Below are 26,591 nucleotides of genomic sequence, written 5' to 3'. Positions count from 1 at the left end.
TTTACAACAACTCATGTGCACCTGTGAGCATGGAGCACAAACCAATTCTTAAATTCTCGCCTGTCTAACTGGAATATATTAATTACCAAACCAGACTAAAATTTTTTATTGATATTTTCACTATATATAAATTTTAATTAATAACATATCTATCGTAATATTACATAATTCGTCCGATTTCTCTAACATTTCATGTTTTATATTAGAATCCTGGGTTTTAACAAACTTTCTGAACAATTCTTTACTTATGCATATTAGTCTTGTTTGGAAGGATTCCAAACTCTTAATGTGTATGTAAATATTTGAGATTAATTATCGACTAATTGAGGAATTAAGGATCTTGAATATGGCAGATTCTTCACTTTCTGTGGAAAAATCAAGGAATAAATTTTACGTATGTTTATTTTATGTAATTATTCTTAATTAGGAAACCAAAAACAAGGTAAATAGAAAGCTTGGCGAACATCTGAATAGATCTCGAGGTCTCCTCTCAGATGTCAGAAACAGCCTTTTACGGGGTTCAAACAACGATTCAAGGAATTCTCAGAGTTATTATGTTGAGTCATTCGCTCCTTTCAAGGAACATGACTATAAACACAATTTTAATTATGGCGGTAATGGCTACAACTGTCATATGAGATGTGATAACATAGACGCTTTCAGGTGTAGTACTAGACTTTCATCGCCTTCTTATATGACAAAAGGAGGCGCTCTTGGTCCTAGTGAGACTCCTAGGCACATGACTCAGGCGATGTGGCTTTTGAACACCTCTAACATATCGTGTAACCTTACCGACGAAATGGTTGAGGATAACCAGGAAAAAATCCCTGAAATACTACTAAAGGACCCTGCAGATCTACTCAGAGGTGAAGGTCAACTAACGGAAGTTAAGAATGAAGATAAACTGACGGAGCTTTTAAATGACAAAACAGGAGATCAATTTGAATCTTCCTCAGTTAAAAAAGGACTTGATACCTCAATCACATACGATATTCTCTCAACTCTTGATCTTCATAAGAAAACTGTCGATAATAAGCCCTTTTACGGGTCTAATGAGTTAATAAATAAACTCCTAAATGAATCGAATAACAGTCTGGATAAGATTTTAAACTCCCTAAACCTCCTTAACAACAATGTTTTAAATCCCAAGGATACTAATGGGTCAGTGGGTCTGACTGGTCCAACTAATTTGGGTGGTTTATGCAATATTAGTGGATTTGAGAATTTGGATATAATAGCCCAGGAATTTGTTAAAAACACAGGAATAGACTTCAGAAAACAGTCTGAGGTTTTAACAGAAACACTTTTAAAGTTAAATGAGAAAGGTTTGTATTATTAATTTTTTTGTAATAGTAATAATAGTTTAACATTAACATTAACTTACTGTTTAGATAGATTGAAGGAGACTGAACTTGCTCCTAAAATACTCATGAGTGAACCAACCAAAGAAAAACAGGGTGAGGAACCTGAAAAGGTTAGAGAAGAATTTCCAACTACAAAGAATAGGAATTTAATTACAGGTAAATAAATTATTCTATAATCAATATTTTAGGTCTTGAAACTGATTTATTGAGTAACTTTTCCATAATCAAAGACAGTAAGGTTGGTCGGAGGATGTACAGATTATCTGATTTTGACAGGACGTTCAAATCTTCTTCAAAGGGTAACAGTTCTGTCCAGGTTCAAACTGATATTCCTGAGCCTGAAGCAGTAATCCAACCGAAGAAAATTAGGACGAACGTTAAGGTTGTTTATCGTAGCGCTTCTGAAGGTAGAGTTAGTCTCTTAAATGGGGCTGGAACACAGAAAAAACAGGATTTATATGCCCAAAAGATAGTTAGTAATCTTAAACCAAGATTAGAGATGAGGGGCCAACCAGACTATGAAAACGAATACAGGTATGAAGAGCCTAGTGATGTTGAGGTTGAAGATGATGTGATCAAAGAAATGAGAGAGTATAATAAAAGATTAGATCAAAAAGAAAAGGAAAAGATGAGGAGGTGGAGATCTCAGAGAGCTCCTATATATGACAAAATGATGGCTAACATAAGGTCTGGAGTTGGTCACTCTATAATGTGCAGGGGTGGGAAAAGAAATTCTGGGATTCTCCACAATTATAATGCCCAAATCAATAATTCCAAGCCTGATAATAGTGAATTGTACTACATTTCTCCTACCAATCGCAAATCTATCGAAAATGAGAATTTATATGGGTACGACTTTGACCCAGTGGATTCCATTCATGAAACCCGAAAAGGACATAAAGTAACCTTCCAGGATGATTATGATGATCGCAAAAATACCAGAACTAGGTTAAGGCCAAAACCTGATAGACTATCTCTGAATCCTTTTGATCACTTTGAGCAGTGGTGGAAAGTAAACACCAAGGAATTAAACGTACTTAGAGAACAACTGTCAATGTAAAACAAATTAAGTTAATTTTTAATAATAAGTAACAACATTTAATTGTGTTTTAATTTTTTTACTTTTGATTCTTTGTGATGTTACCGCACATCAGAACTATCGATTATATATTTTATTTGTATACTATTTTAATATGAAAAATGATAAAGTTTTTCATTTCTCTTAACCGCCAGTCTAAAGTCCGCCTCGTGAGATGGTTCATTCCTGTAACTTCAAAGGAGAAGAGCTCCATAATCCAGGATCTTTCTCACATGGTGGTAAATCGCAGCCTTAAACAGTGTAATTTTTTAGAATGGCGTGAATATAAAGTTGTTTTTAAAAGGTTTGTTCATTTTTTATTTATTTTCATCCATTTATCCATTCCTACTTATTTAATTAAATTATTTAATGTAATCGTCGTTTAGGTTTGCTAGTTTATACTTTATTGCCTGTGTTGATAAGGATGCCAACGAGCTCTTGGTTTTGGAAATGATTCAACGATATGTTGAGATTCTTGATTCGTATTTTTGTAACGTTTGTGAACTCGACTTGGTTTTCAACTTCACTAAGGTAAAACATATTTTCCTATTTTTTATTTTTTTAATTATAATATTAATATATTTTTAGGCATATCACCTATTAGATGAGATTTTAATTGACGGAGATATTTACGACACTAACAAGAAGGGTATTTTGCGCAACATGTCTGCTCAGGATGCCATGAGTGAGAAGACCAAGACCTTTTCTTCCAAGTCCTGAAGTTTTATCCTAAACCCTTAGAATGTTTAATATATTGTAAATTTATTTTAAAATAATATAGTATGAAATGGTGTATTTGTACTACATTAATTTGTTTGATTATTATCTTGGTTGCAGGCGTAATCTGCGGTTAATTCAAGTAGCTGATTAAGCCTTGAAAGCATCACTCTTGGATCATCCACAACTCCAGCAGCTATTGAGGCGTTATCGTAGAGCTGGTTAACGAGCACTTTTGCAACCTCAGGGTTCTTTGTGACCAATTGGAGTATCTTTAGGTTGGTTTTGTGATTAGGGTTAAGTTCCAGTGTACAGGGCAAGTTAGCCAAGGGATCCTCTCCACTTCCCTTCATAGTTGCCTTCATCACCTTCCTACAGAATTTTTATTACTTAATCTAAATACCTTAAAGCAGGTGATAGAAATCCTGTGATCATTGCTGGTGAGTCGACTAAGCGATCCGAAAACTTGACACTATTAACCTTGCTTCCCAAGTTATTCTTAAAGAAGTTTATCAGTGTCTCCTTATCTTTTTCTTCTAATTTATGTTCGGAGTCACTGGATTCAGCAGATTTTTCAGACTCTGATGGCTCAGTCTTGTTCTCCAACTCAAAGTCATCCTCTGGAGAGTCTATTGAAACGAACTTTTTATCTTTATATTCCTAACAATTATTAGTGAATTCAATTAGAATACCTGGATGTTCATTGATAGAAACTGGTCAATTTCGTCATACATCAGAAGAACGTTAACGTTTTTGCTCTTGAATGTCTCCATGTATGGACTATTTAAAGCCATCTAAATTATTAATAAGAGTTAAAATAAAAAGATAGTACCTGTCTGTTGGTTGTGCAAAAGTAATAAATGTTCTTCTGGTCCGGACTCATGTTACTCACATAATCGTCCAAGGTAGTCAAGCCTTCATCCATAGTACTTTCATATCTAAAAATTAATATAATTTCGTGTGTTTTCGAAAATCAAAGTAAATCAATATATACAGCTATATTTAATTAAATCTAACCTTAATAATGAAAGTAACAAGTCTTTGTGCTTTCCATTTTTGTAATACTCGTCCATTGCTCCTTCCTTCAAGTAATAGTTGTACTTGTTATAAAACTTCATATACTTGTCAACGTCACTCTTGCTCTGAGAAATCATATAATTAAGGAATTTAATATGAATTATACTGAAAATTATACCTGTTGTTGTAAAAACTTTAATAGTTTTGTTACTACTGTGTTTGAGAGTTTTGCCATCAGCTGATTGTCCTGCATATTTTCTCTACTGACGTTCAAAGGCATGTCCTCACAGTCAATGACTCCTTTAACAAAGAACAGCCACTTGGGAATTATGTTTTCAGCACTTTTCTTAATCAACACTTTCCTGATAAATTATAAATAATTGTGTAGATTAGCTACAAATACCTGGAATATAGTGACACTCCAAGCTCATTTGAAGCCTGGAACATTCTGTTAGGTGCGTCTTCGGGGATATAAAAGAGTGACTTAATTGACAAGGGTGAGTCAGAGTGAAAGTTTAATGTGTACATGGGTTCACCCCAGGAAGTATTACAGAGGAACCTGTAAAACTTGGTGTGTTCCTCTGGTGATGACTTCTTCTCAACCCATAGTGGTTTCTGGGTTGTGATTTCAACATCTTTGTCCTTTTCTTGAAGGAATAGTGGGAAATTTATGAAAGACGAGAACTTCTCAGCCACCTTCTTAACATTGTTTGAGTTACAAAACAACAAAGAGTCATCTTTGAGGTAACAGATAATCTTAGTACCCCTTGGCAAGTTATCTACCTCCCTAAAATAAATAGGAGTTTAATAGAATTGTTGAAAACTCACTTTAATGTAAAGGAACCAGTGCCATCTGAAACCCAATGGTAACCTTTTGGATCCTTTTCAGGGTCATAACTTCTAGTAAACACCTCGACTCGGTCTGATACCACAAAAGAACTGTAAAATCCAACACCGAACTGGCCAATGATTGCATTAGCCTTATCTTTAGCGTTAAGATTTGGATCATTCAGGAACTCCAGAGAACCTGACTTAGCAATAGTTCCCAAGTTGTTTACGATCTCTTCTTTAGTCATTCCAACTCCAGTATCCTAATAACAATGGTTGAATAAAACAAAATACCTCTATTGTAAAAGTTTTAGTCTTTGGGTCAACAGAAATCCTAATCTTGTAACCGACATCAGGATCAACTTTGCTGGCAGCCAAGCCCTCTCTGGTTGATTCAAGGAATCTTAGCTTCTCCAACGCATCGCTGGCATTGCTGATCAATTCGCGGACAAACACTTCCTTATCAGTATAAAGAGAGTGAGCCACAATTTGCAACAACTTCTGAGTCTCAGCCTTGAACTGATATACCTATTTAATTATTAATAAAGTTGTAAATATAGTTTTTTAGTGTAGTTTTTATCATTAAAACGTACATCTCCTTCTGAGGAAGTTGAATAGAAACACTTAGAAGATTGAGATAAATTATTCGGTAAAAGGTTTAAGAATCCAGAACCGGATTTAACAAAATTAGAATAAAAGGCTGCATTTGGGAAATTACTTTTTGAGGAATTGGAAAATCTTGCTGATTTTGATAATTTTAAAGGATTCCTATTCGATTTAAGTTGAATTTTGGAAAAAGAACTCAAAATTTTACCCTTATCCATGGCTATTTTACGAAGCAAGATATTAACAATAAAATCTAAATGTAAATAAGTAAAATTTGATAGAGAAGACTAAACAGAAATTGTGATTTTAGTGTTAACGTTAGGGTTTAATTGTTTATATCCCCATGGTCATTTGAAAGATAATGTGTTCATATTATATAGTGTATTTTAGTTATATATTGTTGTAATACTTGTAATTCAGCTAATTCTCTAGGGTTTCTCTCAAATTACCCCTAATGCTTCATAAATTATATTTGTTTGTATAACCTAAATGGTTTATATCATCATTATTTGACATTTTCCCTTTCAAAAATAGAAATGAAAGGTTCTTTCTCCTGTGATTACGAAGGATTTGTTAAACTTACATCCTTTAGGATAAAACATGTCGAAATATCGGAGTATTTGTCGCTTTCAACTGGCCTCCGTGTGTTTTTTATCCAATATGAAACACCAATAGTAAACACATACATAGTAGTACCAACAAGAGAGGAGACCGATCAAGGTTTGCCTCACACGCTGGAGCATTTGATATTCCTAGGAAGCAAAAATCACCCCATTAGAGGGATTTTGGACCTGGTATCCATGAAGTCACTTTCGTCTGGAACAAATGCATGGACGTCAACAGATCATACAGCATATACACTGTCGACAGCAGGAATTGATGGAACCATGCAGATGCTGCCTATATACCTGGACCACGTACTTAGACCGTTATTAACTGAAATAAATTTTATGACTGATGTACACCATGTTACCTCAGACGGATCAAGCTCAGGAGTTGTCTACTCAGAGATGAAATCAAGAGAAAACCACTCCGACGAATTGATGTTTTTCGAAGTCTTAGATAAACTTTATCCGGGGGATTCAGGATATAAACGTAACACAGGAGGAAAACTAAGTGCTTTGAGATCAACAAATATAGAAAGAGTGAGGGATTATCACAAAACATACTACAAATGGAGTAACCTGTCAGTAGTTATTTGCGGAGATATACCTGATCCTAAAGCTGTTTTATCCCTTTTAAATGAACAACAAAAACTAATTAATCAAACTACTGACGAAAATAAAACAACTATTGATATGGTTGATAATGTAGAAAGATTGAGTAAAAAGTTTAAAACTGATGATGATTTAAAAGATTTCTTTGAAAATAGATTTGTGGTTTGGAATGATGAAAAGCATGTACAGAAGTTAGAAAAGAGCACAGTTAGTACAATATATTTCCCATGTGAAGAAGAGGAATGTGGAACATTTACAATGTCTTGGAGAGGGCCTAGTTGGGAGGACTTTGAGTTGATTCGAGCCATATCAGTGATGGGATCATACCTAGTGGATTCAACAGCCTCACCTCTGGAAAAAGCATTAATTCACACAGATAACCCATATGGTAGTTGTGTAGATTTTTCAATGGAACTTTTTAAGGAAACGTATTTTCAGCTTACGGTTAAGGATGTGCCATTAAGTAAAAATTCTAAAAATCCTACCGAGGATAAGATTGAAGTCCTTGGAAATAAGGTAAAATCATTATTGGAAAATATATATAAGGAAGAATTTGATATGGAAAGGATGAGGATGCTGATTAAAAGGTGCTATCACAATTATTTGAGACAAATTGAAACAATCGCACATGAAACGCTGATAGAAAATGTAATAGGGTATATAATATACGGAAGTAAAAGAGAACAGCTGGAGAAAATCATAGTGGACCATGATCTTGTAAAAAATTTGTTAGAAAAGGATGAAAAATACTGGAAAGAATTACTACTAAAGTATTTTATAGAACCACCGTCAGTGTCAGTTAAGTGCATGCCCAGTTTGGAAAGATCAAAAGTGATAGAAAAGGAAGAGAAGGAATTGATGAGAACCCAACTGAAGAAATATGGTAAAGAACAACTTAAGAAGAATAAGGAAATGGTAGATGAGGATTTGAAGAAGAATAATAATGGGCCACCAGTTGATATATTAGACCAGTACAAGCAATGTGATTCAAGACTAATTAAACTCCCAACCTATCCATTATATAGAAATTTTGATTTCAAACCTCAAAATAACAGTGTTACTAATGTTGATAATTATAATAATAAGGTTATTGATGAGTTAAAACATGATTTTGATGAGGACAAGATGAAGAGAAAGAAGGAATTGGATAGTTATAAAGATCAACTAAAGAGAATAAAATTCCCAATCCAAGTCAATAACATTCCAAGTGATTTCGTACGTATATACTTGATATTTTCAACGTGTAAACTAAACCTTAGCGCAAAGGAGAAGAAACTTATGTTCCTACTATGTGTCCTATTGTTTGAATCAGATGTGATGTTCGGAGATCGTCTAATGAAGTCAGAAGAGTTAATTAAAACTCTGATGGAAAACACAACTTCATATGGCTGTAACTTGGGTTTGAGCAGTTCCTCAGTACTGCCAGACCCATACTCAGAACTTGTAACATTACACTTTACATGCCCAACAGAAAATTATGATAAGTTGCTTGAAATTATGTATAATATTTTCTATAATGTAGAGTACACTAGAGATATTATAACCAACCATGTACAGTCGTTGCTTAACTCATTTTCAAAGAAGAAACGTTCAGCAAAAACAATGTTAAAGCAACTGTCAAATTATCTAAAGTAATTTTTACAATTTACTATTTTACTTATTTATGTATTTTTGGTAACAAAGTAATAATTTTATAGGGTTGATGATGGCAGTGTGAGACATCTGTGTAGTTTGGGTCAGCAGGATCAAATGTTTAAGAATTTAATGTCTGACCCAGACGGACCCGTTAGACTGGAAAAGGAATTGAAGAGTTTACATCAGAAAATATTCAACATTGAGAACATTTCGGTGCACATTACTGCAGACTTGAGTAAATTGAAGAGGAATTGGTTGGACTTTTGGGTAAATTTTAGTGAATCTAATATTAAAAATGAGGTGAATCATGAATATAACCATGAATTTCCACTGAAAGAAAGTGGAGAAAAACTGGTATTGAACAAATATTTCGGGCTTAAATTTGGAAAAGATAAAAAATTGAAGAATGAAACAGGGATTTTATCGTCGCTGGCATCAACAGATGTTTCATATTTGTCCGTGGTTGTGCCAGCTCCATACGGATACAACCATGAAGATTATTTTCCAGTACTAACTATATGTGAATACTTGACAATTACAGAAGGTATAAGATTGTTGGTAGTTATTTTTACTCTATATATGTAGTTTAATAAATCCTAGATTCACAAAACTTATCTAAAATGATTTTTAGGGTCAGTGTATAGAGCAATTAGAGGAGGAGGATATGCCTATCATCATAGGTTTTCATACTCGCCGTCGCAAGGAGAAATACAGATGTTCATAACAGAAGCAACTGATTTAGTTATGGTGGCTCTAGTAAATTTAGGTTATTTAGTTTCAGCGGAGTCTATTTATTTTTCACATACTCTTTGAATAAATCAATTGTTTAGGCACTGAAGGTTACCAGAGAATGCCTGCTCAAGTATTTAGACCCGGAATCGGATTTAGAAAAGGAGTTGTCAGCTGCAAAATCAAGCCTAATATACAGAATATTGAGGTACGAATAGATAATATTTAGCAAATTTTTGTATTAATTATACTTATTTAACCCATAATTATTGATTTATTTACCCTTAAATTATTGGTTTGAATATTGATAAAAAATTAGCAATGAGGAGAGTCTGGCAGATTATAGTCAAGAAACATACACAAGCGCCCTCAGACAAACCGATGTCGACTTTAACAAGTATTCAGTAGTCCAGGTACATTAAGAAATTAATGCGATTAGATCCAGGAACTAGGAGTGGAAAGGATAAGAGAAGCATTCAAAAAATATTTCGCGGCATTTCTGGAATTTTCAGGACCGCCGAAGATAATGTCGTGCATAGCAAGTAAAAGCGACGTAAGATCGACTAAAATTTTCACACACCTTAATTCAGGCGAAAACCATATATAAGGGCCTCAAAACCGTAAAATATCACAACATACAGCAACTCGAATCTAAATCACTGCTTAGTTTGTTGGCAAGTAGTGCAGAAGCACAAGAAAACTAGCTAAGAAGAGACGGATCTAATCTTATTTCAAATATTATATATTATAAATATTTAAATTCATATTAAACTCCTAAAAAATAGCAGGGAGATCCATAAAATATCGCAATGGTGACGAAGCAGGTCCAATACAAGGAGGACGCTGTAGATAAAAACAAACAGCCCTCGTTAAATAAATCTAACAGTGAATCGCAGACCCTGGCAATTCAAAAGGCCCGGGAAAAAAGTGCCATACTCTCAAAAGCGAGGGAAATCTTCTCACAGCAGGTACTTTGGAAGTCCCACATAAATACCTAAATTTCTTCAAATAAAATCAAATATTTTAGTTCCCAACTGCATATCCTATGGAATACGAGCTTTGGGGGAAGGATTTGATGCATAACTTGTGGAGAAGATGTACAGTAGTCCATGCAAGGTAGGCTTTAGCTCCCTCACAAATGCATAGGCCTGTGGACCCAAATAAGGAAATCGCATTTTTAAAACCAAATGAGTATGACTACTACATACACTGGCTAGGCCTAGATCGTAGACTTGACTGCTGGTTGACTATAGAAAATATAAGAACTATGGAACAGGGGCCTCCCAAAGGAGCCCAAGTAATCCACGATATTGAGCCTGAGTTCCATCACGACCATACAGGTATAAGTTGACGAACAACAATATAATTATCTAACTGAATAGGAATTGACGATGAATACCTGAGGGAGCATGAAATTAACACTAAATTAAAAACTATTAGAAGAATTAAACTAGGGCCTTTCCTTGTTGATACTTGGTACTTCTCTCCATACCCACCTCCATATCAAAATATCGACACTCTCTATATTTGTGAATTCTGCCTCTCGTTCTTCAGATACGAAGAGGAGTTAAACTTTCATATTATTCACTGTGAACTAAGACATCCTCCAGGAAATGAAATTTACAGGTTTGTTACAATAGGCCATTCAATCCACTAATTTTCTAATAATTTGAAAGTTGATAAAAATCAATTTCAGGGATGACAACCTTGCAATGTTTGAAGTTGACGGAGCCATGAGTACAGTGTACTGTGAAAATTTATGTTTCCTGTCAAAGTTATTCCTGGACCATAAGAGCTTAAGGTTTGGAAGTTTTCAATTAGTTAACATAATGTAGGCATACTGTCTTTTTGTTTATTTTCTACGTCATGACAGAGTTTGACGAGAACGGATACCATATCACAGGTTATTTTTCAAAGGAAAAACACTCTAAAAACAACGTTTCTTGTATATTATCACTTCCACAGGTATTGATTTCTAAAGTAATACGTTTTTAGCACCAGAGAAAGGGATACGGAAAGTATCTAACTGCGTTTAGTTACCTTCTTTCGAAAAAGGAAGGGAAAACTGGTACACCTGAAAGACCACTGTCGGACCTTGGAAAGGCTTCCTATATGTCATATTGGTCTGAAGTTTTACTGGAAATACTCTTTGACCCAAAACACGAAAATTTGACAATACAGGTATATAAATATTTATGTTTTTATTTATTGTTTTTATCAGTAGTATGATAATTTATTATAATTTACACTATGCCCACACTTTTAAAAAAATTTATTGCAGGATCTTTCTCAAATGACTGCTTTTGAGCCAAATGATATCATTTCTTGTCTGGAAGAGCTTGGAATACTGCACACACTCTCGAATGGAAACTCGGTAATAACCATACTTCCTGAAAAGAAGAGAGAATTACTCTCTAAATCGAGAACCAAAACCAGGAAATTGTACATGGAAAAACTCCATTGGATACCATACGACGCACATAATGAACTAACACCCGTGTAATCTAGTTTAATGTAGTATATTTGAAATTTGAAATTTAAATTTGCAATATAAATTTTAATGGAATAAGTCAATTGAATTAAATTTTAACAAGTTTGGAGGTCACAGAACCTTGCCGAACTCTTCCCTTTTTGCAATTAAGCATAGCAGTGACCTTGCTGAAACCTCGTTATTGTACACATTGAGGCTAGAAACAAGATAAGTTCCAACCCTCTTGGGCATAGGGTTGTCAAAATTAGTGAGAATGTTATAAAGAACATTTACAGGGAGTGTTTTGTTCTCACCTTCATTTCCTGTGTAGAATTTTGACACCCTATTGAAGGCGTTTTTGAATTTTTGGATATCTTCTGAGAGCATATGTATTTGGTTCCCATATCCATCATCGTTTACTTGTTCCCCTTCCTATTTTCCATATTTAAATAAATATTATTACCTCATTCTCATTATTGTTAGGGTCATACCACTTAGATTTGGCTAAGCGCCTGAAATTTGTAAAGCTTAAAAACTCCTGCCGGTCATTTAGGTTTAAAAGGGCGTTTTTCACCTCATCTTCAGTCCAGAATTCTCCCATTGACCTTAGCATGACTAAAGCATGTTTATTCGGGTCCACATTCCTAGCCTTTCCGTAGTAATTGTAAACCTGGGTACACAGCTCCTCAAAGTATGAGTTATCTTCCATATCAAATTTATAAATTTGTTATATTAATTATTATAATCTATAATATACAAAAAATAACAAAAAATAAATATATAAAAGAATGTGTTAGTGTGTATAAAAAATATGAGCTAAATTAAAATTTACATTAAGCTGCACTCTGAGATTCTTGTTGTTCCTTCTTTTTCTTAGAACTCTTCTTTGGGTTTGATTCGGGAGCGGAAACTCCATCAACCAATTTTGAAGATTTTTCACTATCTTCAGGTTGTTCCTTTTTCTTTTTAGGGGCTTTCTTGGGCTTCTTCGCTGGCTCTCCATCGACGGTTGGCACTTTCTCCGATTCTGACACGTGATTTAATTTTTCACCAGACTCTGAATCTTTATCCACAGTTTTCTGTTCATTTTCAACATTATTTACAGGCTCAGTTTCATTCTGTTCCTTGTTTTTCTTGGCTGGAGTTTTTCTTTTTTTCTTCGGCTTCTCCTCAGTTTGATCTTCTGGAGTCCTTTTAACCTTTTCATTCAACTTTGCCAAGTTTGATAGTTGTTTATACTCCTCGTGTGCCTGTTTCATAACGTTGATGTTTTTATCATGTTGTGGTCCTCCTAGTAAGTAGTCCATTCTCTTGGTCAACTGCTCGCTCATCTTCTTCCCGTAAACATCAGTGTTGACGTCACAAAAATAGTCAAGTCTAGCTGCAAGGGCGCATTTGTTTGCCAGATATCTGGCAGCCTTACCCTTGAGTTTATTTGAGGCCTTACCGATAAATGTTGACTGAAATAGGAGACCGTACTTGGGGGTATTAGTCCTAGATTTTAGTGCTCTGAAAAGTGCCTTTTCTGCACCTAAGATCTGAATTGTGCTTGCAGGGGATTTAGCTAAGTTAACCAGGGACCCAGCGTGACTAATAAGTCTTCCTGAAAGTAGAGTACCTACCACACAGTTCAAATTTGGGGCAACCATTGAAACTTTGTCGTTCAAGTAACCACTCAATTTGGTCCTCATTTCATCCAATTTTATAACATTATCGGCAAAATTTAAAATATTCTTCAAATCAAGGTCGGCTAGCTCATGACCTATTGAGTGCCTGGATGCCTTTTTAACTGTCAAGGCCAACTCTTCTCCCAAAAGTTCATTCAAAGGCTCCAAATTATCAAAATCAAACTCTTCCTTTCTCTTAATTAGCTTTACAGCTTCGCAAAATGTTTTATTATCAGGAACTAATTTACATAACTCGGGAAAATGCCATCCATACCACTCTCGGACTCTCATGGCAAAGGAGTTCAGGTTCTTTGTTAGAGTATCCAAGAGAGAAACTGAGTTTATGATAGGTTTATCTTGTTTTGATGGGTCGAATTTAAGCTTGCTTCTGCTATAGCTATGTCCTAAACCTACTTGGAAGTTATTCATATCAAAAGAAGTTCCTCCGGAAGCCAATTTGGTCAATCTCTTGGTTTCATACAATCTGCATCCTCTAACAAGCTCAAGAACATTTGAATCGTAAATGACCTTAAAGCCTTTATGCGATAAACTTTTTGCTAGAGAAACGTCAACGATTGCCAAAACGTGATCTGACTGTGGAAGATTCTGACTTAGGAAGTTGGTAAGCAGTAAAGTGGGTTCTCCTTCTGTAATACTTCTCATGTTTTCAAGAGCTTCTTTTGCTGTTCTAAAAGGCTGAAATGCTTTGAACTTTACAGTTCCTGAGAATCGTTCAGAGTTTGAAACTAATTCGTCCAGCGATAAATCACTGCCAATCTGGTCCCATTGGTCGATTTGATATAAGCCGTAGCCTGCGGCTGTCTCAAACAATAAATAAGTTCTAGTCATTTCTGATTAAATACCAGAAAATTTGTAAATTAAGTGCAAATGATTTGTGAGATCGAAATATAAAATTATATTTCTAATTCAAGGGAAAGAACTGAATTTATGGTCTAATATAAAAATAATTTACATAATAATAATACATAAAAGTAATTCGTTGAAATTAAAATATTTTTCTGTAAAATTCCATACTAATAAATGAATCATGGGGAAAAGGTTTTTTAAACATTATATATTAATATTCACACCCTGTAATATGGATTTTATCAGTGTTTTAAATTAAATAAATATTTAGATATTAAATTATAATAAGTTCTTCGTGAAGTTATCCATATATTTATAATTGCTCTTAACATGTTAATAGTTTTATGATTTCCTTCCATATTTATGCAAGATTCTAATTAATTATAACTGTAATTTTGAAATTCTTTGATTATTTTTATATTTATTCCCTACTATCTCGTTTATTATGTTCTATTCTATTTTGGTTATATCGCATAGTATTAAAAAGTAATTTAAATTTATATTATGAACTTTAATTGATATATGATTTAATTATATGTATATTTTCATAATTTTCAAATTTAGTAAATACATTTGGCACAATATTGTTCTTATGTGTTTCTAACATTAACCTGACCCGTTCCAGATCCATTATATTATATTTCCACTTAATCTCTGTAAAATATCTCAGGCATAATTTAATATTATGTATAAAGTAAAATGTATGATGATCGCAGCGAGGAAACGCCTACACATTGTAGCTCTTCCGAGAAAGTAAGCGAAGATGACGGCTATTCTCCCTTAAGTGGAGACGAAACGCCCAAATATCAAAGTGAAATAGAATGTTTCTCTAAGGAGAATATAGATTCTTTGGTTAGAGTCTCTGAAGTGCCGGGCAAAGGAAGTAAGTTTGATAATTCGTATGAGTTCGCTTAGGATGTTTATTTGTTCGGAAGAATTTTGAACCTGGAACACTAATATTCGCAGAATCGCCACTTTTTATGGTTGGCCCATTATCAAATCAAGACCTTTGGTTCCAACTAAATGAACTGAACGAAGAATCTCCATTTGTGATACCCCCTTTGTGGCACAAGGCTGCTTTATACAGTATTCTGGAAGGGAATGAAGAGTCAAATCATATTATGGCGAATAAGTGGGTTGAAAGTAGGCTTATATATGGTAAATTCATCATGAATTAGACCGAAACCAGGAGGTAACTCTAGATGTATTAAGAGTTTTAAATTCAATATGTACATTAAAAGATGGAGAGTTCGTCTATGATGGAGTTGTAATTAAACCTGAAGTGTACCAACTGTACCTACAAGTATGGCCACTCAACGCCTTTGGAAGGACTTCAGAACCAGATGGGCTTGTAATATATGACAGTTAGTTTAATTAAGTTTAATTTTTTAATAGAAATCTCCTACCTCGCCCACAGCTGCGACCCATCGTGTTGTTGGCATCACACCGAAAATGACGAGTTTGTTTTAAGAGCCAGGAAGAAACTAGTACCTGGAGACGAAATAACGATATCATATTTGGGCGAAAATGACCTTTTGTCCCCTACATATAGTACTCTAGTAGTTATTTTAACCTTCACTTAGGGAGAAGGACCATGCTTCAAAATTGGCACTTTTTTTGTACATGTGATAGGTGTTCTATACCAATTGACAACTGCAGAGGATTCTTGTGTAAATTATGCCACTACGGATCGATTTTTTTAAACTACGATTCATTTTTCTCAAAATTTGTTAGCACACAGTGTGAAATGTGTGGGTATAAATTTACGGAGTCCGAAACAAACGAATACATAGAATTGGAGAGAGCGTATGTTTATAGAATTGATGGAATAGAAAAAAGTAATCTTATGGACATACTACAAGTCTACGATCACGCAAAAAATGTGTTCAGCCAGCACTGGGCTCTGTATCAATTACAGACCCTGCTGTATGACATTTATAAGGAAAAGGAGAATTTTGAGCAGGCTAAGATATATCTTATGCTTAGGATTCATTATGTGGATAAGGTGAGTTAATTTTTAATAAAATTATTGCAAAGGTGATCTCGGGACCACTATACTGTGTAGCATTTATGCATGAAGAGATGGCTGATATCCTAACATATACTTGTAATTTGGACCTAAGTGTTTCAAAATTAGGAAACCCAAACTCAGATATAGGCACATTGTAAGTTTCACTAATATTTCACATTGAAAATAATACTTAGAAATATGATCATGGGATACTACTTCAACGCTGCCGCATTATTGTCCATCTTGTGCGGATATAAACACTCTTATTACCACTCGGTCTTAGTACGTTTTATATTTTAAATTTAATTAATAATTTTATAGTCAAAAAGGTATAAAATAGAGGAATTGGCGGTTTCACTCATGAAACTTCCTCAAAATGTAGAATCACCTGAAGAAGTCTAAATCTGTTCATAATTTCCCAATTCACACTTATAAATTTTGTTAATAAATATTAATAAAATATTCTTGCATCTTAATTCATGGAAGCGCGCTGTGTTTGTACCACCTTTCCCCTGTAATTCAACCCAATGGTGGACTTCAACTCTTTGAAGTCATACTTCTTAAATTTGTACGAATCCTCAGTGTTGATATTAAAGTTTGGATTCGTTCTAGTCAGAAGATTTAAAAATTCGTGTAAAATAGTGTCTATCGCCAGGTCTCAGGGCCAGTTAAGTGATGAACAGTTTTACACTCTATACGGTAAGTGTTGTCATAAAGAATAAACTAACTCTGATGCTTTTTATAACATTATGTGTTTAGGATTATACAAACAGGCAAGGTTTGGGGATTATGAAGATTATTGGACTTGCTTTTCAGCCAATTCATCCAATAAACTGTACCTAGTTTCTAAAATTTACTATACTTCAAAATTCAGTCTATATATAAAATTTATAGGGAGTCGTGGAAGAAACTTAAGGGAATGTCCTCAAAGGATGCCGCGATAGAATACATTAGATATTCCGAACAGGTGCTGGCAACATTTAAAGATTCAGCTGATTTTGAAACGGTTTGTCCAAATAATAATATAAATTTCAGAATGCCGGAGTGTTCAGTAGAATTATGATAATGGATTCAATTGAGGAGTAATTTCTAAAATAATAAACTCATGATTTAGAACCTTTGAATTTGATGATTTATTTACGTCAGTTGTCGAGGGAGATTTTGATAAAGTTCGAAATATGATCGAAAGTTTGTTATTAACATGATAAAAATGTATAGAACAGCCGAAATTGGTGGATGTAAGAAGCCCAGAGGGCTTAACGGCACTTCATCTTGCCGCTGATCGGTACGTTTAACATTATTAAAAGACTTTAGTGGGCATCTCGATATCGTAATGTTGCTCCTGGATAATGGTAAGATTTTTAAAGCTTTGCGTTCATTTTTTCTAAGGAGCAAATGTAAACGTGGTTGATGATAGTGGAGATACTCCACTCCATGTGGCACTTGAGTCAGAACAAGAAGATGTTGTTCAGCTTCTACTAGCTAGAGGTGGTGATCTAGAACAAAGGTAAATCGAATTTTAAAATAAAACCACATTAGGAATTATGAAGGTCTGAGGCCGATAGACCTGATAAACCTATCTAAAATGTAGAACAATATCGTCTATGCCCCAAGAAACATCGCAAGGGTTCCTTTCTTTGGCCAGATTACTAAAAAACTCTAATGCCACTGAGCGATCAGAATTAGCCGTTGAAACCTCGAAATACACCTAATGTCTTATTAATTATAATTTCCATTAATTAAAATTATCTTAAGTGGAACTTACAGATAGCCTATCAGGGTATTCGATACCGCAAGCATCTATTCCAAACTTCATACAAGCAGAATCAGGAACTGTAGGACACCAGTTATGCCATTCTAAATTTAATTATTGAAAAATTTTTAATACCGCTCCATAGTATTTTATCATTAACTCTTAAAAATACAGATTCCCCTAAAATTTAATTAATGGTTGGAATTGAATATTTTGTTTTTTTAGAAAAATAAAGTAAAATACCTTTCCACTCATCGAAAAAATGTACCCGACCACTTATCTTAATCTCGGTATGTTCAGGAAGATGGTTGTAGAACCGCTTAACTCCACCAGACGCAAGAACACTAAAATAGTTAAATAATATAAACACACCAAGGTCCACCGAGAAATGAATCCTTAGAGTTCCCGCAAGTGTTAATAGTCTAAAAAATCTTATTTTGACGAGATAAATACCCCCGATATCCAATTCATTTCATCTTTCAAGTTAAACCGATCAACTTCCCAGAGAACCCTGAATTTAACTTATTAATAAGGAGCGGAATACCATTGCTTAACTGAAAGAGATGTCATGGTTGTTGTTTTTAGAGTTCCATTAAGCTTCATCTTTGAGAGGCACTCGAAGATGTCCTGGTTCATCCTGAGTTGGACTTCATTTGTTCTGAACAGAAAGTCGTTGTTGACTTCACAGAGCTCAGTTATTTGCGATAGTCTTTTAAACCCGATGCTTCCAACGATCAGGTTTGAGTCACTTGAGTCATATCCAGAAGTTTTAGAGTGTACAAAATGCGTAATGTACAGTAACAAAACTACTGTAATTTTCCGACTCAGATACATTAGAATTTAACATAATTATATAATACAGTTTAAAAGATATTTTATGAACTATTTAAGAGATTAATACAACGTCAGCCTTCATTGTGTGGTGTGTAAACTATTCCAAAATAGAACCAATTTCTCTGTACAAATGAATTCAAAATTGTATATTTTAATTATAAAAATAACTAATGAAAATTTTAATTCTCTTTCTGATCAATTTATTAAAAATTATCATAGTTTCAGGAAGAAATAGTAATATTAACCACCGAGATGGTACTGAAATGACACAATTTACTTACACATTTGTCTAGAAATTTGACAACACCGTTTTTACTAATATTATTACTGAATTGTAAGAATTTTAATCGTTTTTAGGACCCATTGGATTACCTCGTCACGTATTCTTACGTAATTCTAAGAAACTGATGAGAAGACATAAACCAAAGATAATAAACGAACATTCAGCTGTAATCGATGAATTTAATACCGAGAATTCTCAAAATATCGCAGAATCTGAGAGTAATTTGGACCGGATAAACGATTTGATGAAAACTAATCAAGATTACAATATACTAAACTTTGACCAAATGCAAAATTATAATTTTGATTTTTACTTTATTCCAGAATGGTTCAACACATTACCTCCAAGTTTAAGTAGTACAAAGGGTTTCGTAATTGATAGTTTATCTAGCTTGGCTCACATGGGTATTTTAAACTCTCAGACAGTGTTATTCAGGTTTAATGTCTCTAATTTCCACTCAGGCATTCCAAAATGCATATTGTTCAGTTTTCTCTAGTGAGACTGAGAAGGCTATATGTCTGAAAAATAGTACGTTTTCATCCTAATAATGTTTTCATAGGTATTGAAAACATAAATAAAATCGCACAAATGGGTGAGTTTGTTCCTCATTAACATTCTCAGGGAGACAAATAATGTCATTAAACTTTCGCGTATTAGCAGGAGGAAGGTTTGCTTAAAATATTCTAACCATTTTAACAATTTTAGGATGGCAAAGGAAGCGCTCATTGCACTGAATACCCTGGCCTCTGACTCTCAAAACGTTGGAATAATAAAAACTCTTGGATCGACTATAATAATGTATTTAACGTTAATGAGAGAGGCTGTAGGGGACGAGTTTGTTTATTTAAATATTAATAAATCTTAGGACTAAGGCTCTTGCGGGGTCTGTAATGACAAAATTAACAAATTTACCAGTTGCCTCAAATATACCAGACATGAGTAGTGGAGGATTCGGAAGAATTAATGGTAATTTTTTAAATTTCATAGTTTTTAGTTATACTTCCAAGGCCTAGCAGGATTCAGAGACCTGATTACGATATCGCAAAACTTAAGGCAGGAGCAAATGAAAAGGAGCTACTATCATCAATATGAATTACCAAAATTTAACCGATTGCCTTAAAGGTTTAAAGAAAGACTGATCTTCCCATTTACTTGGTGGTCTTGGACCTGGTCCTCTGACCTCATGGTATCTAATTTAATTTATTAAAAAGCTACAATACCTATGCCTTCTATATGTATCAAACTTTAATTTCTTCTTCCTTGTTGCCCAGTATCCATGTCTGTGGTACCATTTCCATTTACTTGGTATAAATTTTCCTTTAAAAGTTGAAAATTAATTTAAAAAATACCCTTAAAATGTTTTCCCTTCCAGAAGAGTGTGTTGAGGCTGTCAAGAAAAGCCCCAATTACGGAATTTTCAGATACAATAGGGTTCAGTGGAATCTAAAATATAATAATTACGTGAAATATTCTAGAACCTGGCTAGATATACAGGCACTTGTGGCTACAGTTGGAATCTCTCCAAATCCCAGCCTTCTTAAAAAATCGTTTGCGATAAATGAAATTTTTATTGTTTTTACATATTTTAAAATGTTTATATCTATATTAAAGATGAGATGACTCATTGTGTAAATAAATACTGAAATAAAATTGGCACAATATTAATTGTCAACCTAGTGTAAATATTCCAAGGCCTCAGAACCATATATTGCCTCAATTGTTAATTCAATGTGTAGAGGATTGTTTAATCCTAGAATCTGTAGAACCTCGTCAACCTCTTCCAATACTGATTCTTGAGTTTGGATACAGTTCCTTGTTTCATGGAATTTATTCTTCTTAGTGATATTCAGGATTGAGTTATCTTTTAGGTGTTTAGTGTACATTTCATGCCTGTTTAGGCATATTTTATAAATTGAGTTAGATATGATGTTCACCAGTGCATCCACAAAGTCTTTATAAAATAGTCTTCCTCTAAAGGTGGTAGACTGATACGTGTTTTGCTCAATATTTGCTATAATCGTATCATCTGCGATTTTCTGAACTGATGAGCCATCCATATACCCGGGAACAATTCCGAAATCTCTTGAGAAAACTACAAACATTGCAGTGGAAAGCCATGAGTCGTCATCGGGGTTGTAAGATTTTGGGTCCTGTTTCTGCTTCCCAAACATCGAGAGTCTGCTATAATGTTTGAAAATTAGATGTAATATATTCTCATTTAACTTGTTGCCAACAGTGTTTGGAATCTCTGTAGTTATGTAGTTTGCCAAGTCAGTTTCAGTTGGGAAGTAGTGCATTTGTGCAGACTCTTTTGCATACTTGAAATTGAGACTTGATCTTAATAGCTTTTTAGTATTGTAGAACTTTAGCGATTTTTGGAATTCAGGTCTTGTAGTAAACAACTTTTCATATAGAGTTAAGATGTGGAATTGGCAAAAGTGGTGGAAAGCGGAAAGTCTTGATGGGTGTAGATTATCTCTTAACAGAATCACGTCTCCTGATTCTGCTATCTTGTACAACAGGTTCATATAAGCCAATTCTCTAAGGTAAACACACCACATGTTTTCTGGAAGTACTCTTTTCCCCGAGATCATTATCGAAAACTTATCGAACATTTCGTCCAACTTTTCCCTGTTATTCAATAAAGTTTTGCTGATTGACAAGTCCATGTGGAAGAGGTCCATAGAATTCCTCGGTATTCCATACTGGATCATGTTATCTTTAGTGTTATATTTGTTGCTGTAGTGGAAGAATATCTCGTTTAGAGCGTTTTTGAGTCTTATACTTGACTTTAGTACCTTTGTTATACCCGAGTGAATATCATAGTTACTACACCTCCTCCAGAAAGTTTCAACTATCTTATCCACCTCAGTCTTCGGTTCTTCAGGAATACACCTATTCTTAACAAATGGCAAGAGCCTTCCAGTTACTGTTTCCTGCTGAATAGTCTGGGTCCCTTTGTCTAGTTGCATCTTTTTAATTGGTTTGAATTCCAGGTTATCGTACTTTTCATGAACTTTCTTCTTAAAATCCTCAAGCTTCTTAACTGATTCATCAACTTGCTCCTTAATCTTTAGCATTTTCTTCTTTTTATCATGGAGAAGGTTCTCCCACCTGTTAAGCTCTATCTCTTCACATATTCTATCACTTATGGAGTCAAATTTGTCAGCAAGATCATATCTGTGTAGCTTTCTTAACTCATCTCCTATGCGAGTGTAGTTGAAAATAACGTCTGCCAAATTCTTGAACCCCTTAGTCTCACCATTAACAGATGAGTTATAGCTATTAAGCTCCTTAATGCACTCTATAATGCTACTAGTTTTAGCTTTCAGCATCTTCTGGTATTGGCTGTCCACAAATTGGTGTAGTTGACCTAGCCCATAATTCTTTAAGTGGTTCATTTTATACATTTGACTCTCCATTAGAAAGTTGTTCTTTTTCAGATGCTTAGATTTATCATCAAGCAGTTTTGATATTAGTTCAAACGCCTTTGATTTCTCGCTGTCATCCATATCCTTGTTGACGTGGAAGAAATTAAATATTGCCTGGGAACATCCTTCCAAATTATCCTGACTTAACATGTGATTTAAGCTCAATGAAAGGGAGTCCAGTGTTTCTGGGAAACTAGCATAGTACTCCTCCAATTCCATTACGTTTGTTATTTCAGGTACAAAAGGACTCCCGTATATAGATTCTCCATCTAGTTGAACATTTAAGCAGCATGGAGTTCCCAGATTACGTAAATATGACGGGAGAACAGTTTCATTCTTATTTGAGTAAAACGTTTTTACCTTATCTAGGTCTGGTCTCGGCACTATTACCACGTACTTTATTGAGATAACCCCGTTACCCAGGTGTTTAACGTCAATTACCTTCCCCAAATTTGTACACCAAGCTTTCACGTAGGGCGTCTTGTACTTAATTATGTTCCCAACCTTATCGCAAACATTCAAAGTTATCTCATTTACGAGTGAGTATTTTCTCAATTTGTCAACAGTAGAAAGCCTTCTCTTCTGGTAGTCTTCTGGAACCTTGTTTTTACACTCAAAATCCCACCTTTCGTCATCCATAACTTCCACCATGCTCTTTATATCTGGCATTGCTCTGCATTTTAAGTTATTAATGTTTTGGACTCTAGTTGACAGTGAACATGTTTTACCGTCTGAAATAAAAATGTTAAACGGAGACCCTGCGATATCGTTACCATCAAGTTTCACGTAAAGCAGAAACATCCCCTTCATAGACACTTTGTATCTAACGTTATATGTATTGTCGTCCGAAACGCATACGTCCCACTCGAAGTTCTTGTAAATTGATTCTGCGTAGAGGTTGTTCATTAATCTATCGTTTACGCAGGATGAAATTGCCCTGCACTTGTCCCTTTCGTCTGCAAAACTTCCCACATGGACTGTTGTCCTGAAACAATACTCATCGCAAGATTCAAGATGTAGACGAATTGTTCCAGGCCAGCATTTGTTTCTCAAATGTACTTGAAACATAAGCCACTCTCCACATGGTCCGCCCTCTAAACTATCTCCTTCTGCGTAACAGAAGTCCGATTCTGGAATTAGTTGGTTATTAGGACTGACACATGAGTCCAGTGAGTGAGTTCTTGACTCCACTTCACAGTTACTCATTATTCTAGGCTATTCGCTGTTTGAAAGTCATAATTAATGGAACAAAAATCGACACATAAATTCATAGAAAATTTTTTAAATAAAATTTGATAATTTCTTGTTAAATCAAGATTATTAGACAAAGGAATGGTGAGTTCTATGTAATTCTATTGATAATACCGGGAAATTCTACAAATTTTGGTTAAAATTAAGCCATAAATTAATTTAAGAAAATTAACTCCGTAACTTAGTATAAAATAAAAGTTAAAATGAAAATTGGCAACCAAGAATATAGATTTGCAAGTTCATATGAGAAAGGGCTAGGAAGTGCACAGGTGTAAACACAATGATGAAATAATTCAAATAATTATAAAAAATAAGAGGTAAAAATATTGGAAAAAATATTTGATATAAAAGGGGAAGGTAATTCATTGAAAATCAGAATTATTAAAGAGCTATATAAGATGACGTTGAGATTTGAATTAATAACAGCAAAAATTAGTCATGTATAGTAGAATCCATGTTAATTTTATTTGTTTGTTTTAAAATATTATTTTTTTCCATCGATTGAGAGAATTGTTTTATTTAAAATAAATTGTTAAGGGGGTGAATACATTCACTATCATGATTCTATATAATATATTATTGAATATTTATTTCATTTCAATTTGGATACAATTTACACGCTTATAAAATGAGTTATTTTAAATAATTTTAATGTACAATAATTTATTTTTATTGATTTACCGGCTGTAAAATATTTTTATAATAAAATGGGTAAAAACATCTTTAGAAAGCCTAAAAAAACATCAGAAGATGTAGATAATAAAAGTAGCAAAAAGAAATCTTCAAGTTCTGGGTTCAAGGCCTTGATTACTGATGATGGGAAGGATTATATTCCATTTAACGAAGATGAAGGTTTGTAATGTTGTTAATTTTAAAATAATAATTTATTCTCCATAATTAATTTAATTTATAGAAAATTCTCAAGATGAGGATTATGAGAAATTAGGTTTGCCTCGGTCATTCACTCCAGAAGTTACAGATGGTATGTAATTCATGAGTAAGATGTTTTTAGATGAATTAGATGACGAGTTAGATGATGAATACCCCCAAGAAGGTGATGAGGATGAGGAGGAAGAAAAGGAGGATAGAGTAAATTGGGGGAAGAAGTTGAAGGAATATTACGTTGAAGGCTCTGATGAGGAGTCGGATGAGGAAGCATTGGAAGATCGCATAGCAGAAGCACGTGAAATTGCGGAAGAAATGTATGAAGATGTGGAGGAAGAGGATGCAGAATTGGACAGATACATAGAGTCAGAAAAGGAAGATGATTCAACAGTAAGTCCAGTTTTTAAATAAACGGTATAGGCTCTGGATACGCTGATGGAGAATTTATCTGAATCATTGAAGAAGGATTCAGAAAAGATTGAACTTCCCGAAAACTTTTTAACCATGAGTGATGAAGAAAAGAAGGAGTTTCTGGATAAGGAACACCCAGAGTTTTTATTACTACTGAAAGAATTCAAGGATAAATCAGATATATCCAAGGAACAGATACTTAAGATTTTGGATGACCCCAAATCGTTTAAATTTTGCACAAAAGATGTAAGTTAACACATTAATTAATGGAATATAGGGGATGGAGTATTTGGATATCAGAAATGAGTTGTTTTTGATGTACTTGTCATATCTAACATATTATTTACTCCTAAAAGTACATGGAGTGTCTGTTGAAAAGCATCCAGTGATAGACCGCCTGTTGGAAATAAGGCTTCTGCTGGATAAAGCGAAGCCAATAGAGAATAAATTACAGTACCAAATTTCTAAACTATTGAATAACCTAAAAGGTATTGATATACTATTTTTATTGATTTGTAGCTAAAGAGGAAGATGATGAGAGTTTGGTTCCTAAACCTGAAAATATTGAAGTTGACAATGTGAAGGGACAGAAGTACAAGGCTCCTAAGCATTTAATAAACCAATACACTACGAATGAAGTAAGTTGATTGTTTCTAATAAATTTTAGGAAAAGGAGGAAGTTGAAGACGATCAGTACAAGTTTATGAAAAAAATGAAAGAAATTGAAGACTATGAGATGGACCATATGAGAAGAATACCAATGAGCAAAAAATATAAAAAATGTAACTTATAAAATTTAAACTTAGCGCTAATAATTGTTTAGACCTGAAGATGATGGATAAAAACCAGAGGAATTTGGTGGGAAGTAATTTGCAAGATTTAACGAACTTTGGTCCTGGGTTTGGAGGCTCTGAGAAGAAAACTAACTCAAATGACTTGAACTTAGTAGCTCAGAAGTTAAGACAAAGTGTAATCATGTCAGAAAAGAGAAATAACCCAGATTACTTATACACTGGTACCGCTAAAAAGAAGGCCAAAAAAGACTCCCAAGTAGGAGATTGGCCCTCAAAGAAAGTTGATAAGGAACAAGAAAGAGTTAGAAAACCAGATGAAGTAGATAAAATAAAGAGTAAATATAATAAGCTTAAAGAGGAAAGGAGGAAAAAATACCAAGAAAAGAATGTTAAAGTTTATAAACCACCAGAAGTAGTGGATGGAAAGAGAGGTAATTTAATTAATATAAAATCAATTTTTAGAAATCGGAAAGGATATAATGAAGAACAGAGGACTGGTTGTCAAGAGAACAAAAACACAAGGAAACGCAAGAGTAACAAATCGCAAAAAGTTCGAAAAGAAGATGAAAGTGTTCAACGCAATGACAAATAGAAATCGAACTGAAGCATTAGATTACTCAGGAGAGGAAACAGGAATAAATGTAAATAAAAAGAAGTCACTAAACGCATAATATAATATCAATATTCACGATTTAATGTAGTTGGGCGTGATTCAGTATATATAGTCTAAAATGTACAGTAGA

At 34.1% G+C, this 26,591-nt stretch overlaps 14 protein-coding genes across 14 annotated transcripts; 8 read left to right on the top strand and 6 right to left on the bottom strand.

Moving 5' to 3' along the window:
* The first annotated feature begins 103 nt into the window (after positions 1-103).
* Positions 104-2,492, top strand: TpMuguga_01g00755 (uncharacterized protein). The gene is made up of 4 exons (XM_761183.2): positions 104-394; positions 428-1,325; positions 1,392-1,520; positions 1,553-2,492. Exons 1-4 carry the CDS (start codon positions 347-349, stop codon positions 2,422-2,424), a joined length of 1,947 nt encoding a protein of 648 aa, XP_766276.1. The 5' UTR covers positions 104-346; the 3' UTR covers positions 2,425-2,492.
* Positions 2,493-3,235, top strand: AAP19-1 (AP-1 complex subunit sigma-1A). The gene is made up of 3 exons (XM_761182.2): positions 2,493-2,746; positions 2,829-2,973; positions 3,031-3,235. Exons 1-3 carry the CDS (start codon positions 2,565-2,567, stop codon positions 3,160-3,162), a joined length of 459 nt encoding a protein of 152 aa, XP_766275.1. The 5' UTR covers positions 2,493-2,564; the 3' UTR covers positions 3,163-3,235.
* Positions 3,234-5,926, bottom strand: Trap1 (Hsp90 family protein). The gene is made up of 10 exons (XM_761181.2): positions 5,598-5,926; positions 5,299-5,532; positions 5,005-5,267; positions 4,574-4,963; positions 4,355-4,538; positions 4,177-4,301; positions 3,992-4,097; positions 3,852-3,953; positions 3,563-3,819; positions 3,234-3,531 (listed from the first exon to the last, which is right to left on the bottom strand). Exons 1-10 carry the CDS (start codon positions 5,826-5,828, stop codon positions 3,249-3,251), a joined length of 2,175 nt encoding a protein of 724 aa, XP_766274.1. The 5' UTR covers positions 5,829-5,926; the 3' UTR covers positions 3,234-3,248.
* A 94-nt stretch (positions 5,927-6,020) lies between these two features.
* TpMuguga_01g02500 (Peptidase M16 inactive domain protein) lies at positions 6,021-9,895 on the top strand (the record flags this gene model as incomplete). Its single annotated transcript, XM_061305236.1, has 7 exons — positions 6,021-8,458; positions 8,525-9,006; positions 9,094-9,218; positions 9,293-9,399; positions 9,511-9,604; positions 9,631-9,744; positions 9,782-9,895. The coding sequence occupies exons 1-7, from the start codon at positions 6,147-6,149 to the stop codon at positions 9,893-9,895; spliced, it is 3,348 nt and encodes a 1,115-aa protein (XP_061162002.1). The 5' UTR covers positions 6,021-6,146.
* Positions 9,896-9,930: 35 nt separating this feature from the next.
* Positions 9,931-11,708, top strand: TpMuguga_01g02600 (MOZ/SAS family protein). Its single transcript, XM_761177.2, has 8 exons — positions 9,931-10,159; positions 10,219-10,307; positions 10,338-10,531; positions 10,574-10,817; positions 10,888-10,992; positions 11,027-11,156; positions 11,187-11,372; positions 11,473-11,708. Exons 1-8 carry the CDS (start codon positions 10,001-10,003, stop codon positions 11,692-11,694), a joined length of 1,329 nt encoding a protein of 442 aa, XP_766270.2. The 5' UTR covers positions 9,931-10,000; the 3' UTR covers positions 11,695-11,708.
* A 7-nt stretch (positions 11,709-11,715) lies between these two features.
* Positions 11,716-12,458, bottom strand: TpMuguga_01g00748 (uncharacterized protein). The gene is made up of 2 exons (XM_761176.2): positions 12,125-12,458; positions 11,716-12,093 (listed from the first exon to the last, which is right to left on the bottom strand). The coding sequence occupies exons 1-2, from the start codon at positions 12,368-12,370 to the stop codon at positions 11,794-11,796; spliced, it is 546 nt and encodes a 181-aa protein (XP_766269.1). The 5' UTR covers positions 12,371-12,458; the 3' UTR covers positions 11,716-11,793.
* A 6-nt stretch (positions 12,459-12,464) lies between these two features.
* On the bottom strand, positions 12,465-14,340 carry NOP56 (Nucleolar protein 56 domain protein). The gene has a single exon (XM_761175.2). It carries the CDS (start codon positions 14,175-14,177, stop codon positions 12,495-12,497), a length of 1,683 nt encoding a protein of 560 aa, XP_766268.1. The 5' UTR covers positions 14,178-14,340; the 3' UTR covers positions 12,465-12,494.
* Positions 14,341-14,788: 448 nt separating this feature from the next.
* Positions 14,789-16,608, top strand: TpMuguga_01g00746 (SET domain protein; the record flags this gene model as incomplete). The annotated part of the gene is made up of 8 exons (XM_061305057.1): positions 14,789-15,078; positions 15,111-15,338; positions 15,374-15,559; positions 15,591-15,746; positions 15,779-16,200; positions 16,233-16,360; positions 16,401-16,488; positions 16,528-16,608. The coding sequence occupies exons 1-8, from the start codon at positions 14,895-14,897 to the stop codon at positions 16,606-16,608; spliced, it is 1,473 nt and encodes a 490-aa protein (XP_061161629.1). The 5' UTR covers positions 14,789-14,894.
* Positions 16,609-16,733: 125 nt separating this feature from the next.
* ACBP2 (Ankyrin repeat family protein) lies at positions 16,734-17,842 on the top strand (the record flags this gene model as incomplete). Its single annotated transcript, XM_061305056.1, has 9 exons — positions 16,734-16,905; positions 16,966-17,041; positions 17,101-17,212; positions 17,242-17,288; positions 17,321-17,394; positions 17,425-17,491; positions 17,521-17,558; positions 17,596-17,713; positions 17,746-17,842. The coding sequence occupies 9 exons, from the start codon at positions 16,734-16,736 to the stop codon at positions 17,795-17,797; spliced, it is 756 nt and encodes a 251-aa protein (XP_061162001.1). The 3' UTR covers positions 17,798-17,842.
* On the bottom strand, positions 17,645-18,827 carry TpMuguga_01g00744 (uncharacterized protein). The gene is made up of 7 exons (XM_061305055.1): positions 18,504-18,827; positions 18,413-18,470; positions 18,332-18,381; positions 18,203-18,303; positions 18,095-18,139; positions 17,972-18,063; positions 17,645-17,921 (listed from the first exon to the last, which is right to left on the bottom strand). Exons 1-7 carry the CDS (start codon positions 18,791-18,793, stop codon positions 17,889-17,891), a joined length of 669 nt encoding a protein of 222 aa, XP_061162000.1. The 5' UTR covers positions 18,794-18,827; the 3' UTR covers positions 17,645-17,888.
* A 103-nt stretch (positions 18,828-18,930) lies between these two features.
* Positions 18,931-20,089, top strand: TpMuguga_01g00743 (uncharacterized protein; the record flags this gene model as incomplete). The annotated part of the gene is made up of 7 exons (XM_061305054.1): positions 18,931-19,048; positions 19,151-19,480; positions 19,512-19,604; positions 19,636-19,668; positions 19,698-19,743; positions 19,782-19,910; positions 19,942-20,089. Exons 1-7 carry the CDS (start codon positions 18,964-18,966, stop codon positions 20,087-20,089), a joined length of 864 nt encoding a protein of 287 aa, XP_061161628.1. The 5' UTR covers positions 18,931-18,963.
* A 72-nt stretch (positions 20,090-20,161) lies between these two features.
* TpMuguga_01g00742 (uncharacterized protein) lies at positions 20,162-20,737 on the bottom strand. The gene is made up of 4 exons (XM_061305053.1): positions 20,555-20,737; positions 20,426-20,519; positions 20,297-20,393; positions 20,162-20,266 (listed from the first exon to the last, which is right to left on the bottom strand). Exons 1-4 carry the CDS (start codon positions 20,699-20,701, stop codon positions 20,170-20,172), a joined length of 435 nt encoding a protein of 144 aa, XP_061161627.1. The 5' UTR covers positions 20,702-20,737; the 3' UTR covers positions 20,162-20,169.
* Positions 20,738-20,749: 12 nt separating this feature from the next.
* TpMuguga_01g00741 (Filamin/ABP280 repeat family protein) lies at positions 20,750-23,713 on the bottom strand (the record flags this gene model as incomplete). The annotated part of the gene is made up of 1 exon (XM_761169.1): positions 20,750-23,713. One exon carries the CDS (start codon positions 23,711-23,713, stop codon positions 20,750-20,752), a length of 2,964 nt encoding a protein of 987 aa, XP_766262.1.
* A 611-nt stretch (positions 23,714-24,324) lies between these two features.
* Positions 24,325-26,519, top strand: TpMuguga_01g02175 (Sas10 domain protein; the record flags this gene model as incomplete). The annotated part of the gene is made up of 9 exons (XM_761168.2): positions 24,325-24,610; positions 24,672-24,740; positions 24,771-25,033; positions 25,064-25,300; positions 25,332-25,542; positions 25,574-25,692; positions 25,722-25,836; positions 25,878-26,279; positions 26,311-26,519. Exons 1-9 carry the CDS (start codon positions 24,466-24,468, stop codon positions 26,517-26,519), a joined length of 1,770 nt encoding a protein of 589 aa, XP_766261.2. The 5' UTR covers positions 24,325-24,465.
* Positions 26,520-26,591: the final 72 nt, after the last annotated feature.

The sequence above is a fragment of the Theileria parva genome, chromosome 1 (genome assembly GCF_000165365.1).
Source record: "Theileria parva strain Muguga chromosome 1, complete sequence, whole genome shotgun sequence".
In the NCBI taxonomy this organism is placed as follows: domain Eukaryota; phylum Apicomplexa; class Aconoidasida; order Piroplasmida; family Theileriidae; genus Theileria; species Theileria parva.
Note: the sequence above shows the minus strand (reverse complement) of the source record. Positions and strands in the feature narration are given on the sequence as shown.